The 9,633-nt window shown below is 42.8% G+C and overlaps 1 protein-coding gene across 1 annotated transcript in view; it reads right to left on the bottom strand.

The window, feature by feature from the left end:
* Nucleotides 1-8,201, bottom strand: part of LCT (lactase) — a 30,728-nt gene extending 22,527 nt beyond the window's left edge. The window contains exons 1-5 of the mRNA XM_065413421.1: nucleotides 7,541-8,201; nucleotides 6,240-6,319; nucleotides 4,777-4,860; nucleotides 1,453-1,555; nucleotides 210-288 (exon numbers count right to left, since the gene is read on the bottom strand). Of these exons, the coding sequence (XP_065269493.1) occupies nucleotides 210-288; nucleotides 1,453-1,555; nucleotides 4,777-4,860; nucleotides 6,240-6,319; nucleotides 7,541-8,201 (1,007 nt within the window). The remainder of the gene's footprint in view (nucleotides 1-209; nucleotides 289-1,452; nucleotides 1,556-4,776; nucleotides 4,861-6,239; nucleotides 6,320-7,540) is intronic.
* Nucleotides 8,202-9,633: the final 1,432 nt, after the last annotated feature.

Raw genomic sequence — 9,633 nt, forward strand, 5'->3', positions numbered from 1 at the left:
TATACACACATATGCAGCCTATTCAATATTAACCCTTGGGTATTCACTTTGAGAACTAGCTTGTTTCCTGGGAGGTCTCCAGGTGGTACTGTGGGGTGGAACATATATAGCCAGAGGAATGAGGGGATACTAGCATACTGTCTAGCATACTGTCTTCTACAGGACATGAGAGTTTACAAGACTTCACTTAAGGAACAAAAACTGTGTACCTAATTTTATGAACTGATGAGTAGTTTAAGAATTCATTAACATCATATCCCATTGCCAATGCCTTGTCTTGATTAATTGCTGAAAAAGACAAGAAGAGAAAAACACAACTCAGTTGCAAGAAAACATGTGACTTCTGATATTAGCCAGTTCAGTTCCCCATGATATGTACCTGATAAACGCTTGTGTATGTATAGATTTGTCTAAGTGCTAACTAGCTACAAGAAAAGCCTCTCCCCTAGCTACTTTGTATTGTTATCCCATTCTCATTTTTGCACCTTCTTTTATTCTCACCTTTTACCTTAACAGTAAAACTAGTGATGACCTGTGGCTTTATGGTAAGCACTCAAGTTTATGGTAAGGATAAGACTTTCAGGCAGGCAATTTCAGGATTGCTTTGGGAGAGTGAGAATAGTGATCTTTGTTTTGTACAATTTTGGTAAAATAACAGCAGTTACATCCCCCTCTCACTCATCCCTCCTCCCACACCGTGGCAGTTTTAACGAAACTCGGGTTGATGCATGTGCAACTCAGCCAAATGACCGTTGGCATAGCCCTCCAGGCTGGCAGTTAGTCAGGTATGTGGGAGAGGTTCTGGAGAAGTGATGCTCTGTCTGTGAAGGGGCACAGGCTGGCAGTTAATCAGGGAAGTGGTGGGGGTGGAAGGTTCTAGATTCTACCGGCAGGCAGCTTACCAAGCTGCTCCATTTTCCAGGCAGCTCTAAGAAACCTTAAACTGATGACTTGTGGGAGCGTGTGTTGTGCTGGGAGATTTGTGCGAGTGACGAATGAGGGATGTGTCAAAGCCTGGGATTTAAGAAAATGACCACACATTACGTCAGGAGAAATTATGATATACATAAGTTAATGGTTTAAAATCCAGTCTTTTAAAAACTGCCTCTCCCAATACTACCTGCTTGGGAAGATTATATTCAGAGTCCCCGAAACATTAGCTTTATAGTTTAGATCGGATGCTCAACCGAAATGTGGCTATTATTATTACTTCTTGTTTAGTGGAGACTAAAGGAACCAACCAAAATCAGGGTCCCATTGTACGAGGTGTTGTACAAACAGTAAGACAATTTAGGCAGACAAAACAGATAAAGGATGGAAAGAAGGAAATGTTAAGTTGCATTTGACAAATGGGGAACTGAGGCATTATGATTAAGTGACTTGCCCTACATCTTACAGGAAGTTTCTGGCAGAGTTGGAAACTGAATCCTTCCTTCTGAACATGTCACTTACCCTGGAAAATGCTAGCTACTGTTATAAATGGATTCTCTTTCATGGAGTTACATTCATGAAGTTTTAGACCAAAGAGTAAAACTTTTGTATTCTCCTTGATAGTCTGTAAAACAAAAAATGGCATCAAGTTGTATGAAGGAGATAAGCAAAGTTACAAGCTTGGCATTTATTATTTTCAACATGGGATATAAAACCTGATAGAATGCCTACAAAATTGCACGTCAGGGATAAGAATGTTTAAAGGCAGATTAACACACAATCCAGAGGGGGTGTGAAAATAATTTGCATTGTTTGTACCACAAAAAATATGTACATATATACACACATATGCAGCCTATTCAATATTAACCCTTGGGTATTCACTTGTTTCCTGGGAGGTCTCCAGGTGGTACTGTGGGGTGGAACATATATAGCCAGAGGAATGAGGGGATCAGGGCATATCTGCCAAACCACATGGCAGACTTGCCCAGTTTCCTGTTGCTGCTGGGCTCTGCATTCTGCTGCTTCATGCTAAGCAGTAGAGGCGGCAGTAAGGCAAGATGCTCAGAGCAGCAGCAGAGTCTAGGGTCAAGGCAGACCTGGCAGAGACAAAAGTGGCTCAGTGCTCAAGAGGTCAGGGACATAAGTAGGGGGAGGGGAGAGAATATAAGGCTCATCTGCCTGCTTGGGGGGTGGAAACCTCTTAGTGCCTGGGAGAGTGGAGATGAAAGGCTCATGGGATTGGGGGAAGGCATGTGGAACAAGGGAAGGGATTGAGAAGTGAGATATTTGGCACCAGTCTCCATCCCTGCTTTTAAGGAGGACTGATCAAAAAGGGATAGGTGGGGGGGGGGAGGGGGGAGGAGGAACAAAAACAACAACCTTTTATTTTCAAAACACTAAAGTTTTGAGGGGTTGATTTTTCATCAAAAAACCTGACAAATAAAAAAAAGCTCTTAGCTAAGAAATTGTTTCAACAACAACAAAAATGTGTTGATCGGTCTAGCTGCAAAGGTTAACTGGAGGAAGTGTTGTCAAGTGGCCAGGGGACTAGGGAATCCTGTCTTCCATTCTTGGTTCTGTAACTCATTTGCTGTATGCACATACACCAGTAAATGTGGTAGCTGTAATTCACTACCTGTGGCAGAATTGATAGGAGCACTTATTGATAGGAGAGAGACCTTTGGTACTTTTATCGCTGTGTCACCTAATCCTATCGTGAGCCCTGTCCTTGCTAATGTTTCCACCATTGCTACAGCAAGTGAACAATTACACATACAAAACTTGTTAGGGCAGTTGTAAAGCCAGAAATAGAATAAATTAGTGCCCCTGTATGTAAAATGGAGGCAAAACTCCTTGCCTACCTAACAGGAATGCTGCAAAAATTTGTGAAGAGCTTTAAAAGCCTTGGATAAAAGGCGGAATGTAATTTCAGTTGCTCAGTGCATCAGTGATCGCTGCCCAAACTGCATTTTCAGTGCTTTCAAACACCTGTTGTAAGTTAGAAAAGCAGTAGCGACACGCCAATGAGCAACACACAGCTGTTTCCTGGCATGGCTGTTGTCTGATCTGTGGTGACAAAACAGAACCATTTAGCTATGCTTCAGTGAGAATGTGGATTTCCCCGGCTTTGTGTGGCTTGTACAGGCAATGTCTGTGGATTTCTCAAAACAATGAGCATCTTTTAAACCTGTTTTGTGTTTTGCATAGACGATGCACAGGCAGCTTCTTTTATCTCTCTCTCTCTCTATTTCTAACATGGCCATCACTATAACATCTGGGTGCTCAGTGAAGAACAACTGTCATGTGTTTAAGGCACAGGACTGGAAGGAATTAGGAGACTTGGGGCGTCTTCCTTGCTCTGCTGCTCACCTGTTATGAGACCTTCAACAAGACACACAACTTCTGTGTCCACATCAGCAAAAACGGGAATAACATGTGTCAGATGACAATATCCTGGACAAACTTGGTGGAATTAAACGTAAATCAATAATGTTTATCTTAACATCTTTGGAGTTCATTGTATTAAAAATGCAATTGTTTATGTGTTGGTGATTGTATACAGCTCCTCTAGGAAGAGGGGAGTGCTAATGAAATTCCTCCAGTTATCCGTTCTTTGAAGCCACCCTCTGGAGAAGTACACATACACTAGTTCAAACTGGATTCTACAGGGACCAACAGACAAAGAAAGGATTTTTGGATAAATAGCCAACAAGCTCAGGGCCTGTTTCCTGATCCAGCAAATGAACAGGACCTGTGGTCCATGGAGGTCCCCAATCCTTCAGGAAGGGTTGGAAGGACTGGGTTTACTGAGCCCCCCCTAAGACTGGGCATTAGTTTTGAGCTGAGGCTGTTATGAACTTGTGACCATAGAAGAGACCCCTTTGAGGGGTTTGAAAGACTTATCACCTGTCAGAGCCCAGAGTGATCTCTGGCAATCTTATTAGCAGGTATACAGGTTCTTTTACTGTTTTAATGTGTTTTCTCTGTAGTGCTTTTACCTTAAGAATAAAATAGGCCTTCATAGGAAGTGCTGCAACTCATAACTGTTGGCCATTACAGTGTGTGCCGTCTCTGAGGGGAGAAGCAAAGCAGGTCTGCTTACGCAGCCTGTCTTTTGCTAGTCAAGTCACAGTACAATCAGGGAGCTATGCAGACTGGAAACATCCCAGTCAGGAGGGAGAGAAAAACACCGGTCCCCATCCAAGCAAGGCAACGGCTACTGGGCCGGAAGCCTGACAGTGGTGCCCTTGCTGGACCACTAAATGTAGGTGCAGTTTTCCTCAACTGTGACAACATGCACCTAGCTCACAGAGGATTTAAGAGGACAAATACACTGTAAATTACTTTGAGTTCCTCATATGGAAGTGGCTATAAACAGGCATTAACTGTAAAATGAATTGTTTCTAATTGATTAATCTTTTTAAGACATTACACATAACCACAGCTAGTGGTTTCAGCAGTTCAACAGAATTACAGTATACGGGCAATGGTCTTAAACCCATCTACTCCACTCTACCACTGATATGTTATCTCATAGTAATGTTAACCCCAATAATAATCCTTCCCATTTCCTTTGAGGACACTTGAAAAGTAGCTGTGAAAAAGAATGCATTTCCCCACATGCAAAATATATTTAGAACATTTTCCCCTTTGGTGAAGATCTCTACATAGTAATTTAAAACATTAAGAGCACATTTCTTCCCTCGGCGATACAGGCACAAAATTGCACTGGCACAGGATTTGCACTTGCGTAACTGAAAGCAGATTGGATCCCTAAAAGTCCAAAGCAGTCTAGAAATCTCTATAGTACCGTTTTCACTTTGAAACATTGCTCAAAATTACCTGTAACTCATTCAACTTCCTTTTTAAGTCTACTTCCTTTCTACAGTTGTATTGCAGGCTGAGAGAGAGAAAATCTACAGAGTCCTGGAAAGAAGAAAAGGCAAATCACTACTCCAGAAATAATTTTTGCTATTAAAAATTGCTCAGAAAAAAAAATCATATTTCTTAATGTTTCCCCTGAATTGGCAGCTATCCTTAGAATGAAGTATTATATAGAAATACCTGAAAGATTACCAGTGACTCTAGTTTTAGGACTCAGAAGTCCTACAGAAATAGGGGGTCCAGGAAACAGTATAATTCCTACCAATCCCACTGGACAACAGGTAGAATCAAAAGTGTCATTTGGTTTACTGCTATAAGGTTGTTTCTCCGGACTACAACAATGATATGGAAGCTGATCAAATGATTCAAACAGAGTATTTTGTGTGTTTAATATTTATCATCTGCAATTAGTTATTAAACAGTCAAGACTGAGAAAGTTCATGACCGTCTTGGCCATGCAGATAGTTTTGCAACAGGATTCAGAACAGTTTACCAAGACGCACCTGGAGAAACTACATTTTTAAAAGCCTTTGGTAGTGCCACACCTGCACATATTGTCTCATTATTTCACTTGAAAAGCAAATGAATGCAATGCCTAAGAAGTATTTGGTCACTGATTTCAATCTCAACATCTTCTGGACCCAGCAGACTAATAGGTAGTGGTTGATCTTTCCAGAGAACTCAATACAGTACAGAAGAGCTGTTATTTCCAGTCAGATGAACTCTAAACTTACAACCTACCATTTCAACTGAGCCCTAGCTTGACAACTAGTCTGAAGGGACTGGTTTCTCTCCAGACTGTGCCAACCACACATACTTGGCCAACAGAGCATGAATAGCTCAGGTTGGAGCCATTAGAATCCTCACAGCTCCTACAAGGCTTTTAGAAAAATAAAGTTGAAGACAAGAGTTAAATAGGAAATAAAATAGGCAAAGTGGATTTTTACTAGTCGGTATTTAAAATGTGAATTCTTATTAATTGGAATCACATAGAAAGCAACAGTGTGTCATCTCTCTGCAGTAGCCTTATAATACATGCAAAACATGCACATTATTACAGCTGCAAATTGTGAATGAAATTTATCATCAGATCTCTCAAAGGCTTGGATCCTAAAGTAATTATGCACCTGTGCAACTTTACTGGGACTACTCATGAGAATGAAGTTACTCATTGTGCTTAAATTTTCAGATGAAGATTTAAGTGTCTATGCTTTTTAAGTAATGCTTACCAAACAGGACAATTTGGTCATTGTTTAAAATTAGTTCAGCTTCACATGATTAAACTACTGAAATAAATAGACATTACTAAATCGGATAGATCAAATTACAATTGCAATAAGTTATTTTTATTCTAATAAATAAAAAAATTGCTAATCAAGTGCAAGTTAATAGACAAGAATTCCAAGAAAATAAAGTCTCACCCTAAGAGACGCTAAAAAAGATTCCAATGGTGCACTCCCAAAGACATGATCAATTTCCAGTGCAATGGACAGTTTTCCATCTGAAAAATACAGAAAAAAAGTGCCTATTATATCATTTACTTGGGGGAAGGAGGGAAAAGAATGAAAGATGCAGATTCACAGTACATATATTAGAAACCAATTTTGCTAGATTACATTATTTAAAAGATGTCCACGGGGGGTGTGGGGGGGTGGGAGTGGAGGGAAGAGTAGGAGTTCAGCAAGTGTCCTAGACTGCTCAACGCCAGATGCTGATCACACAGAGCACTAGTGGAAAGCAGGAGTTCAGGGGAAGAGTTCTAGGTCTGATGGGTCAATTTTTATTTTTAAACTGTTCTGGGCTGGGAATCTACATGATCTACTTAAAAAGTCCCTAAATTGAACAATTTCAGGACGGCAAGCTTCATCTCTACCCAAAACCTATGAACTAGCATTAAAAGAATCTTAACAAAAGCCAACAAAAAGAAAGCCCACAAAATATGGACTAAAAGGGAAAAAAAAAAAGTCTTAAGCCTCTCCCAGGTGGTGGTTGCTGCTAGAACTGGATGGAGAATGGTAATTCAGTTTCACAGAGAATTTATAAATTTCATTTCATTCTGATTAGGAATGAAAACCAAAAATTTAAAAGTTCTCCACACCAGGGAATTCCCATTCTCTGCCCAGTTCTGGGAGCCATAGCTCCAGAGCACTCTGCCTGGTGGGTGGCTCTCGATTCACAAACCTTGAAGCCCAGACTCCCAAGGCTTCCCTGAAATCCACCACACAGACCACCAAGGAGCTTGGCCAGGCAAGATAGCTGGAACGGAAGCCAGGGAGATTTCCCACTGAAGCTTCCTAGGAATTTCTTTTGTCTCTATGAGTTTAACTTAACATAAGTACATAGAAAAAAGCCAGCAGGAGATCCGGGTCTTTGAGGGGTGAGTGCAAAGCTTTGAATTAAGCCCTAGGTTATGCACATTCTAATGTAGACCATAGCCTTAGTGCACAATTTTCACTTCTTTAAAAATGTGCAAGATACTCTTAAGCTGTTAAAGAAAACAGAAGGTAATTTAGCTATTTCTCTATGGTGTGAACTCAACTGGGGAATACTTTATTTTAAAATGCAGAGATTTCAGAGAAACTGATCATTCAGAATGTTTCTATAGACATTTTCGCTAATGTCCCGAAACACACACACACACATAGCCAGCCATTTACAGTTTCATCACTTCACACACTGTTTAGGAAAGTCAAACAGAATTCCATTCCCATTTTCTCTTTACCTTTTGAAGAATATTTTTCATGGTAGATTTTATAAGCTTTTTCATGCGCAGCAGCTAGAATCTGGAGAGAGGTCTGTGGATCATCATACGGCAGACTCTCAATGATCTCAGGCAAGTCGCTAAAAGTGAGCCACATGTCAACCATATCACCAAAAGAATGGAAGTTAAACTCAGCATATTCCACAAAGAGGTCAGCAAAGGTCTTGTGCTTCCCAAGTTTGGACTGCGTGATCACAACCCCAGGCAAATGCTTATGTTGCAGAATTATCACTGGCTTAAGGTTTGCAGCAGTAAGAGACTCAAGAAGTTGTCTATAGCACTGAACTGTAGCCTCTTCCGGATTCTTGGCATTCCCCTCTGGAAGGATGTGTATCCATGGCATAAAGATTTTATAATGTGTAACACCACTTGCATGAAGGTAGGAGAAGTACTGTGGCAGAGAAGCCAAAAAAGGCTGGTGGCACAAACTATTATGACCTTCATCCACTACAATATTAAGAGCTTCTTTGCCTAAGAGCTTGTTTTGAAGATTTAAATTGCTTACTAACTCGTTGTTTAGGGGACCAGCAATGGCAATAAAACCCTGAACTAGTTTCCAGTCTACCCCACAACAAGGAGAAAAGACAAGAAAAATTAACACTGCCTTACAACCTAGATCCATTTTTGCTAACCTGCTTGAGAGAACAGTTGCTTTATGCTATTTATGCTAGAGCAGAGATAATAAAATTAACCTTTAGCTTGCATTATCTATTGTGCAGATAACATGCCCATGAGCACCTAGCACAAGGATGATAAAACAAAGATGTTTTTAAAAACACTTCACTGTTGCCCCACTTAGCCGGGCATAGGTTATACAAACATAAATATGGTTACTTACCTTACAGTAAGGAAGGTGGTTTTTTGAGGGGTGTCCATACAGACTCTACTCCTGGTGCTTAGATAATAACCCTTTGAACAGCAGCATCTGTTGGGGCTGCACCTGTGCCCCTTGAGCGTTGTGAGCACTGTATCTGAGGATATAGAGCAGGGGTGGCCAAACTGTGGCTCGTAAGCCACAGGAGGTTCTTTTACTGTTAAAGTGCGGCTCATGGAGCCCACCCCATCCTCCCCCCATTCTCCACCTACTATACTGGGGAGGGTGAAGGGAACTTGGGACCTCTGCCTTGCAGTGGGGTGGTGGGGTAGGAACTTCTGCCCAGTGGGGAGGGGGGTGTTGGGGCTTCAGCCCTGTGGGGCGCACCTGCTGGGGCTGAGGACTTCAGCAGGAGCGGGGCTGAAGCCCTGAGCTCGGTCTGGCAGCTCCCGCTGGGCTGAAGCCCTGAGCCTCGGCAGGTGTGCCCTGGCTCTCAAACTTCTGAAGATTGTTGTATGCAGCTCGGGGAGGCCAGTCAGTTTGGCCACCCCTGATATAGAGGGTGGGGAAACCTCAACCACCTCTCAGTTCCTTTGCCAATAAAGAATCCCATGTGTCAGGACTCTGAATTAATGAGGATGGAAGATAGATTGTGGAATGTGTGTGGCCAATACATCTTGAAGAACCACAGTAAGTGTGGGGTAAGTATCCATTCTCTCAGAGTGATTGTCACAAAGATTTCACTCTTAATGGCTAGCAAGCAATATCCCATCCTGGAGGTAAGAGTAGGGTGACCAGACGTCCCGATTTTATCAGGACTGTCCTGATATTTGCTTGTTTGTCCCGCGTCCCGACCAATGTTAGGTCGGGACACTGGACAAACAAACAAAGGCTCCGGAGCCCGGAAGGGCACGTGCCCCCCCCGACTCCGCTCCCTCCTTCCATCATTGGCTCCCTCCCCAAATCCCCCCTCTTCCCCAAGCACGTCATTCCTCCTCCCTCCACAAGCACTGGAGGGAGGCCTCGGAGACGCAGGGGGAGCGCAGGGCTGGGGTGAGTGAGAGTCCAGCCTGGCCCCGAGCGCAGGCAGGACTCGGTCGGGCGGTACCTGGAGGGAAAGTAGGGGGGCGGCCCGCGGGGCCAGGCGGCGGCTGTTCTCCCCACCTGGGCAGCGGGACTCGGGAGCAGCCGCTGCTGCAGCTCCCACTGCCGCGGGGGGAGGAAGCGGCCGATGGCCAAG

Source organism: Emys orbicularis, chromosome 11 (assembly GCF_028017835.1).
Source record: "Emys orbicularis isolate rEmyOrb1 chromosome 11, rEmyOrb1.hap1, whole genome shotgun sequence".
Classification (NCBI taxonomy): domain Eukaryota; kingdom Metazoa; phylum Chordata; order Testudines; family Emydidae; genus Emys; species Emys orbicularis.